The sequence below is a fragment of the Plectropomus leopardus genome, chromosome 1 (genome assembly GCF_026936395.1).
Source record: "Plectropomus leopardus strain MGB_pleo_1.0 chromosome 1, ASM2693639v1, whole genome shotgun sequence".
Taxonomy (NCBI): domain Eukaryota; kingdom Metazoa; phylum Chordata; class Actinopteri; order Perciformes; family Serranidae; genus Plectropomus; species Plectropomus leopardus.
In genome coordinates, this window is record NC_142176.1 from 23,098,797 (window position 1) to 23,119,781 (window position 20,985).

A 20,985-nucleotide genomic window follows, 5' to 3' on the forward strand; every position below is an offset into this window, starting at 1 on the left:
GTGAGAGAGGAGATGTGGAATTCCTGATTGTATTTATCCCCTCCTGGGATAATCAGGTGCCATGGCTCGGTCTATTTGGATTTTTTCTAACTGGGTAAAAAGGAAAGGGGGGGCGTAAAAGGGGAAAATGTTTTCGCTTGGCCTTTGCCTTTTTTCCGAGCCCAACTATTCTCCTGCCAGCGCTTGTTATTCACGAATGAGGAAAAAAAATGCATTACTGCGGACCAGATGGGAACATTCCACATGACCAAACCAATCAATCACCTTGGTGGGACGCAGGTGTGACACAGCCGTGCAGCAACACACCATTTCACAGTCTATCAGGCACAAACACATGGTCACCAATCAATGGCACCCTGAGGACCCATGAGGAGGGGTGCTCCTCCACAGCCTCCCTGGTTCATGGCTGATGACTTCATAATCACACATCCATTCTCTCAGAGGAGGAACGCGATGAGCTCCCTAATAACATCTCCAACCATGTGAACACCAACACTGTAATGGATGCCGCCCTGGTAGGGACGCTAACATGCTCCCCCTGCATCACACATTCACATGTGAGCTCACGAGAGAGGGCTGTCCAGGGAAACAAGAGCACATTTAACAAGCTGAAGAAATGTCCCCCAGTCGGATATTAGAATCAAGTCAGTGTGTGACATCAAAGTGAGTGTCGATGTTTGGTATTAGATGCCAAACAACTGTTGAACAGTGAAACAACAGAGAGCCGAGGTGAAGGACAAGGAAGGATACACACATGGGTTAGGAATGCTGATCCGGCTCCAAGCACTCTGGGCATATTTCCTTACACAGAAAAAGCCCTGCAAACCCTTTAAGAACACAAGCCTGCATTAAATAAAACACCAAAACAGCCTGAAGGGGATAAATCTTTTGATGAGCGCTCTCTGTGGGGATGGCATTGTATGGTTGGCAAAACTCATAGCAGCCGTCGAAAAGAGTTTTGTTGGGTTTATGTGGACAAAAAGAAATGTACCTTCCCACCCCCGTATTCCTGGCTGTAAAGAAAAAGTCTCACAGAGCCGTGCTTCTCTCCACACTTCCCACACCTCACACTCTCAGGGCTGTGCCAGGCATTGTCAAGTGGGAGTAAAGGCGAAACAAATGTTTGCATTTTATTAACCAATCACAACACACTACAGTCCAACAAGAAGGGAGTGTAACATTATCTAGTGTTTTGTTTGTCAGCACACCCAGCATGGACACAGGGCGCCTGGGAGAGCAGTTGTGACTGTGGAAAAAATGGAGGCGGGGGTTAGGAGCGGTGGGCACGACAGCTAACCAACAACTGTGGGCCAGGTTTTCTGTGGCTCATCTCAACAAAGGACTCAACCTTTGATGTGTTTTCAGATTAAATGCTTTGGTTGAGGACAGCTTTACAAAGTTCAACTAAAATCTAACTTGATTGATGTCAGTGAATCAGGGGTCAATTTTAAGCATTCATCATGTCGCAGTAAAAAAGTTACTCTGTTTCAGGTAGAGAGAAAAAAGGAAGGAGGGATCCATCCATATGTGCCCAACCTGCAATATCCCCTTTCTAAATGTGGGGATGTTTTTGCAGGTCCGTGGATTCAGTGCAGGCAGAACTTGTCATGACTTCTTTTTTTCCTCAGCAGCAGTTTGAGGAGTTTGAGTCACGGAGGGTGAATATCAGATTTGATGATCTGTCAGACAGAGTTGATCAGATCATATCGATGGATGAGAGAAGTAGCTGCTGCAAAAGAGATTGACTGTAAACTTTTAGCGCAATTGACATTTAAGTTTCACTGTTGCCGCATTTACACTGCCTGTTCAAGGCATGAATATCACACCATTACACCGCTTCGCCGTTTTATAACGTCTGATCGTGGACGGGGGGGACAGAGTGGTTTGCCTCTGAACCGCGAACAGAGGTAGTAATAGTGCCGGAAAGAGCTCTGTATAAGACGTAAAGCCGGGAAGACATGACTATGGGCGGCAGGAGTGTGATGTTTTGACAATGTTGTTGCGTTTTGGATTTAAAAATTAGTTGTTAGGATAGCGGCTAATATGAAGAAGAAGAACAGAGGCCGTAAATGTCTGCAAAATGGGAAAACAAAGAGATTCAGGAGCTCCTTACCCTCCGAGCACAGGACGAGATCAGCTGTCATAACACAGAGACGGTAAATAAGTGTGACTGAAATGTTATGCCTTTGCTATTGTTTAGAAAACGCTGTCGACACGTTTATTATTCGTCACGCTAGAGGCGGACGTTTGTGCGTTAAATGTCATGCCCATCGTGCCTCCTCTGACTGCGGGATGCCGCTATTCAGTGTACAATCATTCACTGAAGCAGAATGATGCCGCCATCGTTTGAATCTGTGTAAAAATGCAGGGGTGCTATAAAGGGGGACTCGTTGTAGCCCTAAAGAGTGATCTCTGTGTAAAAGTGGCTTTTCACTGCGCTTAACATTCTGCTGCTCTGTCTGTGCCCACAGTATGCCCTGTGCTCTGAATGTGTGGTGCAATCAATGAGAATTTATATTTAACAAAATATATATTTCAGCTGCACTGCTACTAAACGGTCCAAGTCCAAAAATATAGAATCAAAACCCGGTGTCAGATCTTTTAATCTACAGAGCCGCCACAAATTAAATAATGTGTGGGAAACTTCTAATTCTATGGGGATAAACGTTAAAAAGTTGATCCTATTTGTGATACATACAAGCAGACCTCTACTCATGTATACACATCTCCATAAATGTCATCTGTCATACCTCTCTGTACCGATCAAGCATGTCTTTTATTTCATACTCAAGTGCGTTTTTCTATCCTATTAGAACCAATGAGGTGCCTCATTCTTGGAAAGACAAGGTACACAGTGGGTGGTGTAATTTTTCAGTAATAATGTGCTGCTTTTTTTTGCATTTGCACAACAGACAACAAAATTTTTCACCTAAAAAATGAGATTATGAACACAGAGGCATTTTTTCAGGTTGTTCTCTATTGAAAACAAATGAAGCTTAGCTTTATTGCTCTCAAGACAAGATCTGTAAATTCCAGGAGTGCTAAAGGCTGTGCCAAATGTGCATAATGCATCAACGTCACAATATGATTGCTATGTAAAGAGATTATATGAATAATGTGTCCAGCCATCCACATACAGCTGCATGGTTTGTGTTTACAGTTCTACACAGTAAGTATGGCTTTCTGCAAAGAAGATTTAAGACAGAAAATGTGACAACTCAATGGTCTCTAGGTTTTTTTGGTGTATATTGAACTACATGGTGATACAATAATGAATGCTGTCAGAAATGCCAGCACCAAGCACTGAAGTCAGCAGACTTTAATTGTTCCACTAACTGTAACTCTTCTGAATGAATCATTTCCCTTTTAGCTTTGCTCTTGTATTAAATAATCTCTAACATTCTTCTTGGCATCAGCTGCAGGCAGCATGAGGCTGGAGGAACGGGAGAAAGGGGGGGAGGGGAGAAAGAGAGGAAAAGAGCAAAAAAGAGAGCTAAATGTGGGATATATGAGGAGGTCAACATGCACAATGGGTCTTAGAGACTGAATGTGGATTTATCTTAATTTGTTTTGACCACTTTGTATTTAAAGTTCTTAAGACAGAATTTTAGTTATGCAAACATCTGCAGATGCACATGTATAATATTACGCGCAAACTCCTAGGCTTTTATAACCAGTCGACAAACATATCATAACGTTCTCTCATATAAAAAGTAGTCAAATGAGCTACATGAAGACACCTTTCCACCAATTATAAATCATTGTGGTGCTTCCAAAAAACTTGTTATGTCATCATATCTCGGCTATGCCCCAGCTCTTCCTTCCTCTTTGGAGAGACAGCCCTCCAGGCCTACAGAGACTACAGCTGATCCTCTGCAGCTGGGCAGCCTCCGCAGTCGCATGCTGGGGGCCAGGGCCCAGAGAAGGCAGGGTCAGGGCTGGGCAGGGCCAAGATGGGCTAAGAGAAGCACAAAGGCGGGGAAGGCTAGGGTGTGTGCAGGGAGATGTGTGGGCGGCATGTGGATGGAGAAAAGGGATTTGCGCCCTTTCAGCTCGTCTTCAGCTCTTCATGCTCCACTGACCGCAGTAATAGATAAGCACACCCTGCAGCTCTGCATAATGACCGGCTACATCCACTAAACTGTACTGCGCCACATCGCCTCGTCTTTCCTCCCCTGCTCTCCGTTCTGGTCATATATACAGTACGTACATACATTTTGCAGTTATGATAAAGTAAATGTGAAAAAAAGTTGTTTACCATGAGTTAATACATTATCCAGCTCTGACTGTGAAAGTTGTGTGTGTGTGTGTGTGCGCGCGTGTATGCATGTGTGTGTATATGGGTATGAACGACAGAGCGGGGAGTGGGAGCAGCATTGGCAGCACCTGTGACCCACACTACAGTGGAAACTGAGCGCACACCTGAACAGCACCTGGCCACAATCACAGCCCGGGTCTGATGAAGGTCTCCCATGAGGCGAAGCATTAGCAGGACACCTGCCCCAGTAAAAACACACTGGGGATGCCAGTGTGATGTGGGATTTGACACTTCACCAGGAGCTGAGGAACAATGAATAAAAAAGGGAAAAGACTGAATGAGATTAACTCTGTTCTAGTGCAAAAGTCTACCCAAATGGAGCATGGTTGTGAAATGCCTTTTCTGGTATTACCAAAACAGCTCCAAAATGTAATTTTTAGTTATAAACCATTTAAAAAATATATATTTAAAAAATAAAGCCAGTAAAAGGCAAGAAGGAAGATTTTTGTTTACACAGTTTGTTGACAAGGGAAGGAAACAACTACAGCATCAAACACTGACTGAATGCTAATATGATGCAAATTTTAGGTTCTAGCAGTGTTTAACTCTCTCTTTACCAGCATGCATTATGGCTTTAAACTACAGAGAGAGCGCATACAAATACACAGCGTACGATAACCAAATCATGGCATCCATGATATCAGTCCAGGCCAACATTATTGATCTGACGTATTTGCATAATATTACAACTAAACCATCGCCATCATGTCCCTTCAGTCCTCCCTCATCCTAGTGGATTACCCAAGATACTCTCCAGATATAGCTTACTTGGACATCTATACATAGTTGTCCAGACCACGATACCTGGTGAATGAAACAAAAAAGGGTATTTGATTGAGTGAAATACGGTGATAATACGATGCCCGTCTGGTCTACGAGCATCACAAGACACTGATGACATTTCAATGGTCACACAGAGCAGCACTTGATTATAAAATAGTAATACAAGGAAAGTGTTGCGCGTTAACACTAAACAACATTTTGGGGACTTTTGTGAGCATATTTTTAACAACAGCCAAAACAATGTATATTCAAACTTTACCCCCTAAAACCTAATTACAAATCCTTTCCAGGTTTGGAAAACATGTTCTCTAATTTCACGACTTTTGCAGGAATATCAAGATCGTGGAACCTCTGTAAGATAAACAGCAACACAGGCTCCTAAAACCTTGCATACAAGTCATATAAGTATTATTAAGTCATTAGCAGGTTTTTGATAATTTATTTGGTCACATGAGACAAATTTCTGATTGTACTAAACAAACAGATTATTTTAGAAAAATGCTGCTCGTGTTATTTTTCACTGAGTAAGATGACAAGTCTAGAATATGTGACAATACAACACAGGGAGCTTTTCTGCAATGAATTAAAAGTGTAACATTAGTACTGTGCAGTCTAGACTTTTTCTTATTGTCTAATTAACTGCATGGGAACAGAGACCAAGGCAATGCAGCAGTTATATTACAAGAAGAGAAAGCCGTTTAATGTGACTTTTACTCTTCTGTACAACTAATATGAGGATTCTTTAGAGTTTAGTTATACAGAGATTGTCTCTACCTGTGGCTATGGGTCACAGGCACCTGCAACACGCACTCACATTCTGCTGGTACGTGCAGTGCAAGGTGGTGTGCAGCAACGGGTGAGACAGAATGACAGGTAGTCACATTATGGTCACATGTGTATGTGGATGGGCTGGAAGCAGGATGCATGCGGCTGCACGCATGTCTTGATGACAACGTTAAACTGATTAGTTTCATGAAGGGCTAAAGCTGTTTGAGTAATATGTATGGAGCACACCGCAGGAACGTGAGGATGGAAGTACGACTCAGCAGTTGTGATATCACACTCTCGGGCACATGGCTGGAAAGAGCTGATGCATAAGAAGTCGCTACCACAGTTACGGAGTAGGAGGAAAACATCAAAGGAAAACAGTCAGCTGTTTGTAGGCCTGTCACGATATCTATTACAGCAACTTATCGTACAATATAGGGACATGACCTCAAACATTTGGCTGACCTCGATATTGCCCATTATGTTAATGGATGTTTGTTTACACAACACCGACATTTAAGTCAACATGATGTCGGAATCAGCAGTAGGGTTTTCCTGACTGTTATAAGAATTGGGGCACGGCAATTGTCCCTTTTTTTGTAATTCATTGAATCTCACATCTATTTTTCCGAGATTGCATGAAAAATAACACACTCACAACAAAGCACAACGCAGCTCAGCAGTCTGAAGCAGCCTGCAACTGCACTTTTGAAGTGTTTATGGTGATTATCTCTGGTACAATACAGTATATTGTCAAACAAAAGTCAATGTGACAGGCCTAGCTGTTGTATTCTGAAAGTTATGTAGGGCTTCAGATTAATTTATATTCAATCACAATTCATCACAATAAACATTGACATGACACAGAGTGTGATATAGACAAGAGATCAAGCTTTACTCCTGGACTTTTTGAAGACTAAGAACATGTGAACGTGTGTCACAAACAGACAGAAATCCAGACAGACACTTTTCTGCTTCTGGACAACTATGCAGCTGAAACCATGTTGTTTTTATGGTCCTTGCCTTTTAAGCCAGGCCAAGTCATTAACAAGAACCAGGCGGATAGCAAGGCTGTGAAAAAAAGTTGACTTAAAAACATATAAGAATAGAAATATAGCCAGTAATTTTAGCCTAAACAACAATGTAAAAATAATGGATTTCATAGGTCTTTTGATGTCCCCATAAGACTTTTCCTAGTTATTCCAATAAAGGGCCACGAACTGTGACTAATGGCAGCTGTGAAAAGCTACATCAACCCTGTCTCACTAATTAGCTCAGGAACTTTAAAGCATCATCTGAGGTTAGGCCAGAGAATCAAAAGGCTTTCTACACTTGGTGGAAAACAATATCAGTCCATTAGGTAAATAATGACAAAAAAGCAAACATTAAGCAGCGCACACACTCTCACATACACAAGCACATCCAATCATGATACAGCGTGAAGTAAAAGAGCAGAGTGCAGCTCTTTCAGCTCATCGCCTGTGGTAATTGCCCAGATTGCTTGAAATCAACCTCCCCCACTGACTCCCCGTCATCAAGCTAACACCACAAGAAAAAATCTTAGCAGGTAATTAGATCTAACTATTCCTTGTCAGGGCTATGAACTGTTGGCTATCCCTGTGGCTACACAATTAGAGCAACTCAATGAGAAACAACTCTCCACTACAAGACCTGCTGAAGACCTTAAGTCAAGCGTTACTACATACAGAGAAGGAAGAGAGGCTCAGTAATTTACATGCATTGAACGCATCAGCTACACAGGAACATTAGACAATCGGGAATAACAACCATTTGAATTTAAAAGATAAATGTATAATCCTAGAACAGCTGGAGGATAAAAAACTGGTCTTTTGTTTGTCTGACCCAATCACGGTTTCAAGTCATTGCTGAATGTCACATCATTAGAAACAACATGATGAGAATTTAAATACTCGGATAATTAGCGATGTGTAACTGTTACACATAAACGCTTCAGTGTAGAGTTGTACTGAATGTCATTTTTTACATTCAAAGCTTCCATTGAGGTTTTTGAATGACGTTTTGAATGTCTGTCATCATCATCCAAAAAAAAATAATCCTTGAACAAAATTCTCAATGAAATTGCTTTAAAACTGGTATTTTTTTGACATCTTTCTTCAGTTTTTGTTGGTATGAGAGTGATGACGTCTTTTTGTGCATGCAGATACATAATATATATATGTATATACAATCATTAAGTACTACTGCAATAGCATTAAAGGCAAATTCGATATTTTATTGCTATTTTGGTTATATAAATGTAATTCATGGTGCTGTTTGATTGCTGATAGATGTTAATACAGGAGCATGTCTCCCTTTCTTTTCAGTAAGTTGGAGAACAACCAGTTTTTTGACTCGAGTGAAAACGTTTTTGAAAGGCTGAATGCCAACAAATATAAATTGAAGCAGAAAATTTCTTTAGATAGAAGCATGTGATTTTTTTTTGTAATGATTGCATCTATCTTTTTTTAATAAAGTTTGAGAGTTGGACTCCACAACGCTCTGGAGTAACGGGAAATGTTTGGATAACGTAACAAACAATGAATCCTACGCAACCACCACTGGAATCTACAAACAGTATACTAACAACGTAAGTGTGGGCTTATCTTTATCTGCTAATGTTCAGAAATAGAGGTTAAAGAGCATTAAACAGCACAAGCATTCAAATGATGACTTCAAATTTGAATGCCAATGTTATGAAAAATAGTATCACAATATTGCAAGGTATTATTTTTTGGGGGCTTTCATGCCTTTAATTGATATGAAAGCTGAAGTGTGAAAGGGGGAGAGAGAGGGGAAGACATGCAGCAAAGGGCCAAGGCCAGAATCGAACTTGTAGCCACTATTGCGAGGACACAGCCTCTGTACAAGGCCTGCTCTACCCACTGAGCCACCGGGCACCCCGGGAAAGAGATATTTTAAACGATATATTTAATATATATCAGGATAACAATAAAATATGATTACTATATAACTGCAATAATATAATTTCTGCTGGTGTGAATTCACGGGATGTTTTGGAGGAGCCGACAGAGGCCAAGCTGTGCTTGATCTGAAAACACCTCAGATTTAACGCATGTGACGAGCGGTTGAGGTAAAGGGACTGAAATGGTTGAGACTGAAAAAGTTTGTCTATAGTACCCTTCTACAATAGGCATGAACAATGTGGCTGCCACCTGTCCGGCAGCATGCAGTGGATGACGTTGGGGTTAGTAAGAGGATTGTCGCACAAGAGGGTGGGGCTACGATGCACGTGAGGGCCAGACCAGCTCATCCATAGTAACACGGGAGTTGGCCCCGGGGGAGAATAGTGTCACCGTTAAACAGTCAGTGGCTCCCCCAGACATTTACCCCAACCCCATTCTTCAGCTTCAACCACCCCCACACACACTTCTCTTGTGAGCTATCTGATACCCACTATGACTGGTTTACCTCAGTCACTACTTCCCATCCATAGAACCTAAAGCTGGATTTTTGTTGGAAATGTTTACATCCTAATGTTTACTGTAGCTACATACACACTGACATGATTAATGTTTTCATTGTCCCACTGTGTACAAGGGATTACTGGTCACTATGAGTCACGCCATCCTGAGCACACTTAATAAAAACTGACAGTGTAAATCAATGCATACACAATACTTCATACAATACACACTGAATTATCCATTATTCCAGTGGCTGAGAGTTTGAGCAGTACAGAGGTCCACTGTTGGTCCAGTGTTTGTAGTTTGTAGAGCACACCAAATTTCAACCACATGCAAATCATAATATATAAGACCAGAACATCATGTAATGCATAGTTAACGTTTGTCTCTGGTTTCTTTGATCTACATTCTAATTATTTTGACATTATTTTCATCACAGAGGTTACAGAGGATCAGACTTTCACAGTGGTCTGTTTTTCAATTTGGATCTTAAGAAAAAAATGTTTTTCCAGAATGACTTTCTCCATGGAGTTCAAACTCTAGAGCTTTTGTAATTTAAATAAAATAAAATCTTTGAGCTATTGGGCTAAGCAGCAGTATTTTTTAATACACAAAAGAGAAATGACTTCACTTAAGTGATGTTTCTCGCAACAGCAAAAGAAAAGACTTGATTTTTTGTTTTTCCAGGAAGGAAATTTGTAATCAGTGTTGCGTTTTATAATACAAAGCATGGTTTAGATCGACTGTGCTGATAAACTAAATCATGTAAACATGGAAAGTTTGTCATCAGGGTAATAGAATGGGCACTTCCCTTAAGGAACAATACCCTGAATAAGAGGCAGGAAACATGAGGAGGTCATAAGGGTCCTATTTACATCAAACATATTCCAGATTGGTTTTCAATGCTTAGATTTAAATATAATAATTATGAAACTAGCTAGTTAGATTTGTTAATATTTCAGATTTGCTTTTCGTTTTCAATTCATAAATACAAACTGCTAACTAGTTATGTTGTCTCACACAGGTGGACAACCAACAACCTCTTTGCTAAGTTTTCAAGTTCAAATTTTAACAGAAGACGTGAGGTAACATTAGGTGAAATGCATTTAATTAGGTTGTTTTGCCAGCTGATTGAAGTTGACTTGATGTGTAAAGCCATAATAGTAAATTCCAGGATCCAGAGCCGTCTTCACTTTCTGACACTTGATTCACACTCAGCTAGTGTAAAAAAGGCCACTGAACAATAAGGCAAACCTGTTTCATGTTCTATAGATCTTTTTGGTTGTTTCACTAAAGGTTAAACTAAGGGTCTTTTGTTATAAGTATTATTACCTGCCACACTACCTGTTCATGATCTTCATAGAAGCTATGATAGATAATTTGTACTGTTCTATAATTCTGGTTATGATAGTACGTGTCAAACTATTCTTTTAATCTTTTCATCAATCTGGCTGTTCAGTTAATTTAGTAAAAAGGAAACATTACGATTTTTCTTCCATATTATGTGTAAAAGCATATTTTAAGCTGTGCTTCAATATGCTGTATATTTCCTCCATATTTGTTTCAGAATCACACCCACCTACTTTCCTTACACGCCTTCAATATATGCAGCAACAATAAAGAAACAATTCAAGTTGAGTATTTAACAGAATATCTTTGGGTTTTGGAAGATGAAACATGACATTAAAAGACACGACCTTGGCCTTTTACAGATCGAAATGGCCATTTTCACTATTTTGTGACATTTTATAGACCAAGTGATTAATCAATTAATCGTGAAAACAATGAAAATAATTCTTGCATCCCTAATGAGAATAGACAGTAACTTTGAGATATCTAAAATTAGCATGGATTCAGGCCACAAAAACAGCACTGTGTTGATAACAGGGGACAGTGAGAGGATGCACCACCAGAAAGTCCAATCGTGAAAACAATCCTTTTATCCCACAATTGTGTAGTAAGCATCAGATAAGTTACAAAGTGATCTACCAATACACTTGCACATATCTTATTGTCCAACACACAAAGCCTCAGGCAAATCATTTGCTTGTCATGTCGCCCAAAATTAAACTCAGATAATGGAATGACGGATTATATGGCCAACTCAAAAAGTTTGGAAATTATTCTGTATGCTGTGTAACAAAAAACAGAGATGTTAAGGTGTTACTTGATCTCAAACAACTCATTTGATTTAGGAACTGTAATGGCTGACTGGACTCAATCATTAATCACTCAATCATCACCTTTATTATTACGACTGCAAGAGAAGTTATAGTATAACTGTATGTTTCACTGTTGTGTGGTTGTTTTATCCTGTTCATTGACGAGGAAGAACCCTTCAGACATGATTAAATGAGGGCGCTGAAACCTCCATAAATCTATGTAAATCCCCGATATTACTGGAAAAAACAATTTAATAAGACCACGCTCATCTTGAATTCCTAGCCTGAGATAAGCACAGGCAATTCCAACTTTACAATCACCCTGTCTAAATCTGACATATCACTGCAACAGATCACATCCATATTCTGCAGCTCGTAAGCATAATTACAGACGCAGTTGAAAAGGGGGAGGGATAAGCAGTGTGTTTAACAGTCATGTGATCAATTACAAGAAAGATAAGATTTTGTTTCAATTTAGCAGCACCCATTTGCAAACTAATCGCTTTTCTTGGAAACCAGTCTCCAGGGTCATTACATAATGAGCTGAGATGTAGTTAGCCATAAAACTGTCAAGTGGTTACACATCACAATAATGCCGGGCCAAGGATCTGCTCAACACACAGCTTTTAATTGTTATAATAGGAGAACTTGGTCAGAAAGAGAGTATGCTGATGCAAAAGGGGGTATGTTTGTGATCAGTTTGTGATCACAATAACTAGTTCTGAGTGACAGTTTGACCAGCTACGATAGGCTGTCAGACACGCTAGCATGCTGCTGAAAAAGTCAAGCATGTGGAGCAGTTTCAAAATTTACAAAGATGACCCCCTAAAGGTTTAGAACCAGATCTGCCAACAGAAACTGGCACATCACAAATCTACAACGAATTTTGCAAATAATCTGAAAACTGTAAGTAACAGCAGAGCCGTCTTCCAAACAATTATTTTTCCTATGCATTATAACTAAAATTACTGTGACTTGCATGCTAAATAAGTGGCTGTCACATTGTTTTAGGTACATCAACAACGCATCAGCTTCTATGCCCAAAAACTGTTAATTAGGACAGTTAATTAAATCATCCATATATTTATGTTCAATTGGAAAGTAAACAAATAGGCTGATCTTTAGTAAATGTATTTACACAAAAGTCAATAAATTACCAGCTACCACACCTCCACCACTCTGAGTCAGCTGTTACACCTAAACACCACATGTTGTGAATGAGAGTCTGTAAAAACTGGTCCCAAAGCAGGCAGAGAAGTATAAATAGTTTGTAACAGATAAATGGCTAAATTGTAAAGCTTCTGCAACTAAAAAGAGAGACCGGGCCTAAACATTGACAACTTTGGAATCATCACATCACATCACATTTATGTCATTATATAAAAGTTAAAGTTATGACTATAATTTCTTCATTACTAATAGTATCAAGTAACATCCAGTTTGAGAAGAACATACTTGGAACTAGGGCCGCAAAATATCTCATTTCATCATCAGCACTGCAATGTACGCATGAATAGCAGTCGCATCCCAGGATATACAATGTCAAGTATAAAAGATCACTCAAACATGTCATGTCTAAACTTACATACATGATGTACATTGGCAGTTTTCTTTATGGGAAGTTAGACTTTCAAGTGTCTAGATAAACCCATGGTCCATTACTATGACTTTAAAAGGGGCCGTTCTGTTTTTGCTGCACAAAAAAAATAAAGCATCTATTTAATGCTATAATATCGAGACGTTTTGCAACCATTCCACACCGCAGAGTTACCTTAATATAAGCTTTTACCTTTTATGAGCCGGGCAAAAGCTAAGTCAATTAGCCTAAAGACACCAGAGGTCTCCCAACAACCGTTCAGACGTAATATTAACCCTACCTAATCTAAGAGAGAAATCTTTTTGAAACAAATAAAGCACAAGCCCGCTAGTTGTCAATCACATCTTGTTCCTCGCTCAAACAAAATGGGAGCAACACAAGCGAGCCCCTTTATTATTATATATGGTAAGCACATGCATTATTAATGTAACATTTTAGTGTTATGGTGAGTTAATCAGTGTATTAAACTAGCTGATTTCCCCCTCAGAATAGTTTTTGGTGTAAAAAGTCATTTTCAGCTGATGCAGATGTACTATAAAATTACACCAATAGTTCTGTAATGATTATTTCCACATAAAGCTATTCAAATTATTCCTATTTGGAACACGAAGGATGGTGACAATGAAAGGGTACTTGAGCTAATCTGATAGGGCTGTGGAGGTGTGTCACATCTAAGAAATACTAACATGAAAGGGATCCACCACTGATCTGCTCTGAAAATTAAATATTATATGAAGATATGGATTTTTTTTTCATTTATATCAGGAAACCAGGAGATGGTTGAATCAAGAAAAACAATAAGGACAAGCATCGTTCCACATCTTCAAAAGGTGAAGACAGCAAGAAATACTGAACACTGTTAAATATGCCATAATGTATTCCAAGATGAGTGTACGTGAGAGGCTACAACAGTCTGTTTAACCTCACACCCAAAAATCGCTATTGCCAATGGAAGTTGCTGAGGGCAGTTTTGATGTCTAGGAGACGGCTTCTTATGACGGAAAGCTATACTGATGGCGTGACTTCTAGCCTGGGGGAGGGTCATCACAGGAGGAGGAAGAGTGAGATACAGAGAGAGGGGAGAGGGGGATTAAGGGAGGAAATAAAGACAGCAGGAGATGGATGGAAAAAAAATAGCCCCGCAGCCTTTCAGTACTGCTACCTCGAGATGCATGATGTGCTTTAACCTCAATCAGGCAATTTTCTAAAAGGATGTCTTTCCACTACCAAAGGGCATGTGCGGGGTGAGTTGAAGAGAATCACTTACTTACCCATTATGTTCGAGTTCATGAAAGGTGTTGGGGACAATCCTTCATGGGACACTAATCGACTGTCACTCAAATGATCGCTATAATGAGGGCTGTCAGCGAAACCCTGGGGGGAAGAGATCAGAATATTAAGCACATTATTGGGCAACTTCACTAATTGAGTGATATGCCATTGTACTAATTAGTAAGAGAAGAGCACAACTGGTCTGTGCTGCTAATGAGCTGTCCCTATTGTTGTCTATTAAAAGAACACACAAATTAAAGATATAGAAAATAGAAACAGATCTTTACATCTCTGTTATTGACATTCTGACTGTTGGTTGACGTTAATAATACATTCACCATACAACACCATTATGTGACATGAAGATATTCAGTGTTTGTGCAGAGGAAATAAAAATGGTATGTTTTTTTAACCTTATCAAAGATCCGTCACGCCTTGTGGATGTGAACGCTACCAGCCTTCAATGCCTCCCTTTATGTTTTATCTGAATCTGTGGCTAGCAACATCAGCTGAGGCTTTTCAGCGACTCACCTTCTCAGTCTTACTTTTACCTAGAATCTGTTATGAATACTCCACTGCTAATTTTAATGTATGCACAGTTTTTATAGACTACAATTAAGATGATGATGGTGGAAGTGGTTATGATAGTTGCTGCTGTTACTCTTTATATTCTTTTTATTTTATTTTGTTTATTTCTATTATTATTAAAATGTATATTATTTCTACTTGTTTTATTAAATGCAATGCCCCTTACCTATTTCCAACCCCCCTTCTTTGAGCCCTTTTGCTCAACAGCCATCTTTGAACTCAGCCTTCATTTTGATCGCAACTGTTCACTTGTTAAGTTTTGGTTGCAATGTTAACACACTGACAAAATCTATCCACAGACAGAAAAATATAAACACCTTGAAAAATACTCAAATGGCTTCAGTGGAGGTAAAACAGGTGCCACCATTCCATGATGACACACACACACACACACACACACACACACACACACACACACACACACACACACACACACACACACACACACACACACACACACACGCACGCACACACACACGTGAAATCAGTACCAGGAATTGCAATGTTGTTGTGGCTGGTAATCAACTGCTTCACAATCTACTTGTTAAAAAAGACCAATTAATGTCCACACCATTGTGAGACAACTTTTGAGCCTGTTTTGTATAAAACCAGCACTGATTGAGTGCTCTTCCAAAGGATGGAAAGTAATGTAAAACTTAAATCATGGCCAAACCCAGCTTTTAAAAAGGGGGACCAAATGCTATTATTGTTAAGGTACTGTATATTTGTGCTGTAAATTTAATATGTCACTAAATTCCTCAGTATATGAACTTCATATTGCCAACTTATCATCACCAACAAAGCAGGCGATTGTTGTAAACATTCGTGCTGGTTTGTTTGCTAATACCAAGCTGGACCTGGTCAAAACATTTGCTTTATCTTTACTACAATGCATCTACAAAACAAAGATCTAAATCATATATATATATATATATATATATATATATATATATATATATATATATATATATATATATATGTTTAATCTTAAAGTTTTTATTTAGATCCTACTATTTTATTTATAAAATAAAAGGTTTATATGTCACCTTACAGTTTATAAGAATGTGGTGTTACACAAAAGAGGAAGAAACAGAGAGATGCAATCCTGCATCATTCCAAGGTACCTGCAGCTTAAAAAAATTGCCTTTTCTCCTGCAGCTTGACAGTGCCTTTTCATGACAGTTATCAGCTTCGGGGGCTTAGGTCTAAATATCGGTCACAGTATGGTTTTTGAAACTCGGGGTCCCATGTAATAAAAGATACTCTGTTACAGTGCTAATCCCAAGCCCTGTGAAAATCCTCCTGTGCTCCAGTCAAATACATCTGCCCAAACTACATTAACTCCCACCAGAGGGACCGAGCAGCAGTGGGCTTGCATTTCTATAGAGCTATTTTCACCAACTCATACCCTTTGCATTCAACATACAGTCAAAAAAAAAAGTAAATCTTATTATCCATCTTTTTTTGTGAGTGGATGGTGATGGAGTAATTTCAAAGGCAGTGGAGTGTTGTGCTGTGTCGAGGGAATCCTCAGAGATTCCCTATTGTGCTCCTGCCAGGCCGCACATACTGTTAATCACACCATGAACAGACTCAATAACAACAACAGCCCCGTGAGAGAGGCTCTAGCAAACTAACACACACAGTCTTAGACATACACACAGCTAACCTAAGCAGGCAAAAAACATCTCCTCTCTTCGGCAGAAAAACAAGGAAAACGCTTCAAAATACAGACTGAAAGGAATTTCTTGCACCAAATTAGCTGATGAGATTGATACCCCTGTTATAATTGTCCATAAAAAATAAAGCTATAGACAGCAGCTGGTTAGCTTAACTTACTAGAAACAAGGGGAAACAGCTAGCCTGGCCATAAAAATCACCTTTCAGAACCCCTATAGCTCAGTAAGTTACACAATATAGCTGGTACAAAAATTAAAGTGTTATAATGAAAATTTGCCATTTTACGGAGGGTTTATTTGCCGGACTATTTTTTGGGACCAATGACTTCCTGGAGTCTCCTGAAAACTGCTTTTAGCCAAGAGATAAAAACTGTGAAAACTGTGAATTGTGATTTCTATGCTTTGTCATTTTTTTAGTTTAAATAAAGAACATATAATCTGTTAATAAGTGACATTTTAAACCAGCTGTTTCTCTGTCTTCAATCTGGCAGCCCTGCCTTACATTTAACAGACAGATATAAGAGTGGTATTTATCCTATCATCTCACTCATCACTAATGCCAGAGAGCTCCCCCAAAAGTCAAGTCAAGTCAAGTCAGTTTTATTTATATAGCCCATTATCACAAAACATGGTTTGCCTCAGAGGGCTTTACAGTGTACGACATCCCTCTGCCCTTAGACCCTCACATCACCCAAGGAAAAACTCCTGAAAAAGAACCCCTGTAACGGGGAAAAAAAAGAGGAAGAAACCTCAGGAAGAGCGGTAGAGGATAGTGAGGGATCCCTCTTCCAGGACGGACAGACGAACAATAGATGTCGTAAATAGCAAATGAAATACAAAAGTCAAACTATTCCTATAACTCCTGGATCCTCTAGAGGGGGAGTTACTGCAAGGGGGGGGGGGCTTATCAAATATTAATTGATAAGTTAAGTTTTATTTGAGTTTTTTTGTTGTTGTTGGTTTTTTTTTCAAAAATTTAAAATACGTTCAAAAATACACATAACATGAGTCCAACATATTGGCGAAGATAAAAATCGACTTATATATGTATTTTTTTAATGGCATGTTTTCAAAATCATTATTTTGCATTTCAAAACTGTTAATAAACAAATAAATAAAAGTGCATGCCACTATCATAAAGTGAACATGCCTGTAAAGGGACACCTCATAGAAGACATTTTCATTCAGTTATCTTGAGGTCCAAGATCAAGGGACCCGTGTGAAATGACCATGCCATTTTTCCATCGCCAAGATGTATCCTGACTTTGGAGCCTTATTTACCCCACTTCCTGACAAACTAGCATTACACTGAATGCCTTAGTTCTAATAGTTTCATATGACACCAGTATCATCACTACAGCTTTAAAACTCAGCTTGGTACAACGTCTTGATGACGGAAATGTCAGCTTGCAATTTAAAAAAATAAAATAAAATACGTGGTGTGTGTAGACCTCAGTCACATCACGATTAACGCGTTAACAATGACAGCCATAATTCATACAATATGTACGTAATATATATTCATTACAATTATGTGAGCTAAATCACTGTGCAACACCAATCTATACTAGTGAGGTGAGCTAGTTTGCTTACATTTATATACTACTGAAAGATATTGGCCTGTTAGGTGTATTATTATTTCCAGTGTACGGTATTGTGAGCCATAATTGATTGTTTTGTTACTTTTCGAGCAAGAGACTCTGACACACTGTCAACCTCAGAAACCACCAATGACAGTGAGGGGTGGGAGGCTAATGGACCTAGCCATGCTACAACAGCTGCTGACTAAGCAGCTGCAGGCAAGCACCAACGAGCAAAGACTAAAAAATATTCAGAGAATGATCTCAAGTACAACTCAAAATATACAGTGAATGCAGTAGGGGGTTCCTGCTCTGTCTCTCTTTCAGCTAAAGGGTCCTTGGCCTAAAAAAAAACATTGAAGACCTGCTATAACTAAATATTAGAAAGCACTTTGTGATGATGAGCACTTTGATCACTCAATAAGTCTTCTTTAATTGTTATGACTGCCAGTGTCAATCTGGACTCTGTGTGTGTGTGTGTGTGTGTGTGTGTGTGTGTGTGTGTGTGTGTGTGTGTGTGTGTGTGTGTGTGTGTGTTTGGTCCTCTAGGACTGTTGGATCATCAATCACAGATCCTTCATCATTCCCAAACACTGGTGGCCTACATCTATCCGAGACACTAACACACGCTGTCATCACTGCCACAGGGCTGCGTTGGCACTATTGGCGAAATAACTGTCAGATCACTGTGGCAGCGTGCAGGCCGGAGATCACGCCTCATCCCCCAATCACTCGCCACGACGTTTATAAAGTCATCTCTTCCACACTCTGTGCTGCGTCCCAGGTGAACGTGTGGCTGCATGTGGCAGCTTGGGGAGAGATGATATGGTCATGATGGATGCGTGTGGGGTCAAGTATCAAGTCGGAGCAGGGCACTGGGGAAGTGGGGGTTGTCGTGCGGTGGCGGTGGGCACAGCCCCGACTGTCAGACAGCCAGCCTACAGCCACAGCTGCCCAGGATACAGCGGCTGGCTGGGAGCCAAGGTCAGCACGGCAGGGCTCGGGACTGTTCACAGTTGACTGATCACACACTCGTAGCTCACCAGCTCAAACAAGCTCAGGGACAAGACTGAATTCCCTCTTTAACAGACTGAAAGAAGCAGCACTGAGGATTTCTTCAAAGCACCTTGGACAGATATTGTGAGTGGAGCATAATTTGAGAAATAGGTCTCATTTTTAATCAATTATTTGATTCTCATTTAACAAAGTGATGGAATGAAACTAGTCATTCCTAAAAACATCTTATGACCACAGTCAGTATTTTTACCTCAGAAAAGAATATACCAAAGCTTGATCTACAACACAACACTTCTGTTACCACTGAAGTAGAGAATGACAAAAAAACATCTCAAAATCGAAGGGACGCAATCATCTGCGCAAACACGCAGACACAGAAAAGCAATGCAGGGGGTCTCTCAATCCAAGTAACAACAAAATATGGACTTTAATGACATTGTTAAGTAGCATGGGATCGTGGGAGTTGTTGTCTTCATTGTTAAACAACCACAGATGAAAATCTATGTGGCGTGACTCCGGAAGAAATCATGTTCATGGAAAAGGTAATGTATTTAAGTTTTATTCACACGTTTTATTCACATCATGATTATTATTATTTCAATAATGCTAGCCAAATGGGTGCCAATGTAAATGCCACACCAATAACCTATTTACCCTCGTTACCTCTTTTCTTGTCCTATTATCTTCTTCATTTCATTCACCCCTACAGCTACGGTTTACAGAGACAGCTTCAACAATACAACGCAAACATACCTACAATAAATCATTGCTTCATTATGACTGAGCAACACAAACAGGAATACACAACACAGAGTGGCTCCCCAACTTCCTTCCTCGCTATCTGTCAAAGCATCTGGTGTTTCCCCCGCAGCTAGAGCAACTAGAGAGGGTCCCGTTACCTTTAATAAAGGATAGAGAAACATTTGGGATAATATAAGTACACAACTCAACAAAATATTTAACAGAGGTCTAGTCATTTTTAGAGATTTTGATGCAAAAATGTTACATCTTACAACTTAGACTAGATCTAAATGCCATTATTAGTATTCCACCATGTTTTTTGGCACTGAACTCCACGTTCCCAAACCAGAGACTTGATTCAAACATGAAAACGTTCAGCTCAGTAAGGACACTGCAGCTATTACTTTACTTTATTATTTATACCTTTCCGATATTAAGGAATGCTTTTCGAGAAGTTTTCAGAGAAAAATTCTGCATTCAAGGGATTTCACGTGTTCAGAAGGAGTTCTACACTTGTTCAACTCAGTGTCACACACTTCTTTAAGAATTATCTGAGTAAAATGGCAACATCAGATTGCCAATACTTGGAGGTGTAAATGTGGGCCACTTGCCCAAAAGTGTGCAGCATTCTGCTCTAGCCCTCATCTTTTTTTTCTTTTTTTTTCAAGGTGGCAAAACATGTAGGAAGTAGACTTATATGGTTTATATTTAGCCAGTCTGCCCACTTACGTTACACATCATTATTTTTGTCAGTTCACTGCAGGTGCTTTCCTTATTCAGTAGAATTTTCATTTCCATATTGAAAATCTGACACATTTGTGATGACAAAAATAGACAAACTGCTTAAACAGCACAAGCCAATAATTTCTGTATTCCCCGTTGGTTAGAAAGATGATCAAAGAGGGCGCAAAAAGTAGAAATTAGTTTAAACAGAACAACGACATACATGAGTTCTGTAGGATTAGGGTTAGTTTAACATCTCTTTGACACAGCAATACAATAAGAACGCTTCGATGCTACAACACAGGATTTGT

The 20,985-nt window shown here is 39.6% G+C and overlaps 1 protein-coding gene across 6 annotated transcripts in view; it reads right to left on the reverse strand.

Annotated features, from left to right (window-relative positions):
* tcf12 (transcription factor 12) overlaps positions 1–20,985 on the reverse strand; it is a 104,019-nt gene that overhangs the window by 63,335 nt on the left and 19,699 nt on the right. For all 6 annotated transcript variants that reach the window (XM_088077912.1, XM_088077908.1, XM_088077910.1 and 3 more), the window contains exon 5: positions 14,346–14,448. In XM_088077912.1, the coding sequence (XP_087934038.1) occupies positions 14,346–14,448 (103 nt within the window). The remainder of the gene's footprint in view (positions 1–14,345; positions 14,449–20,985) is intronic.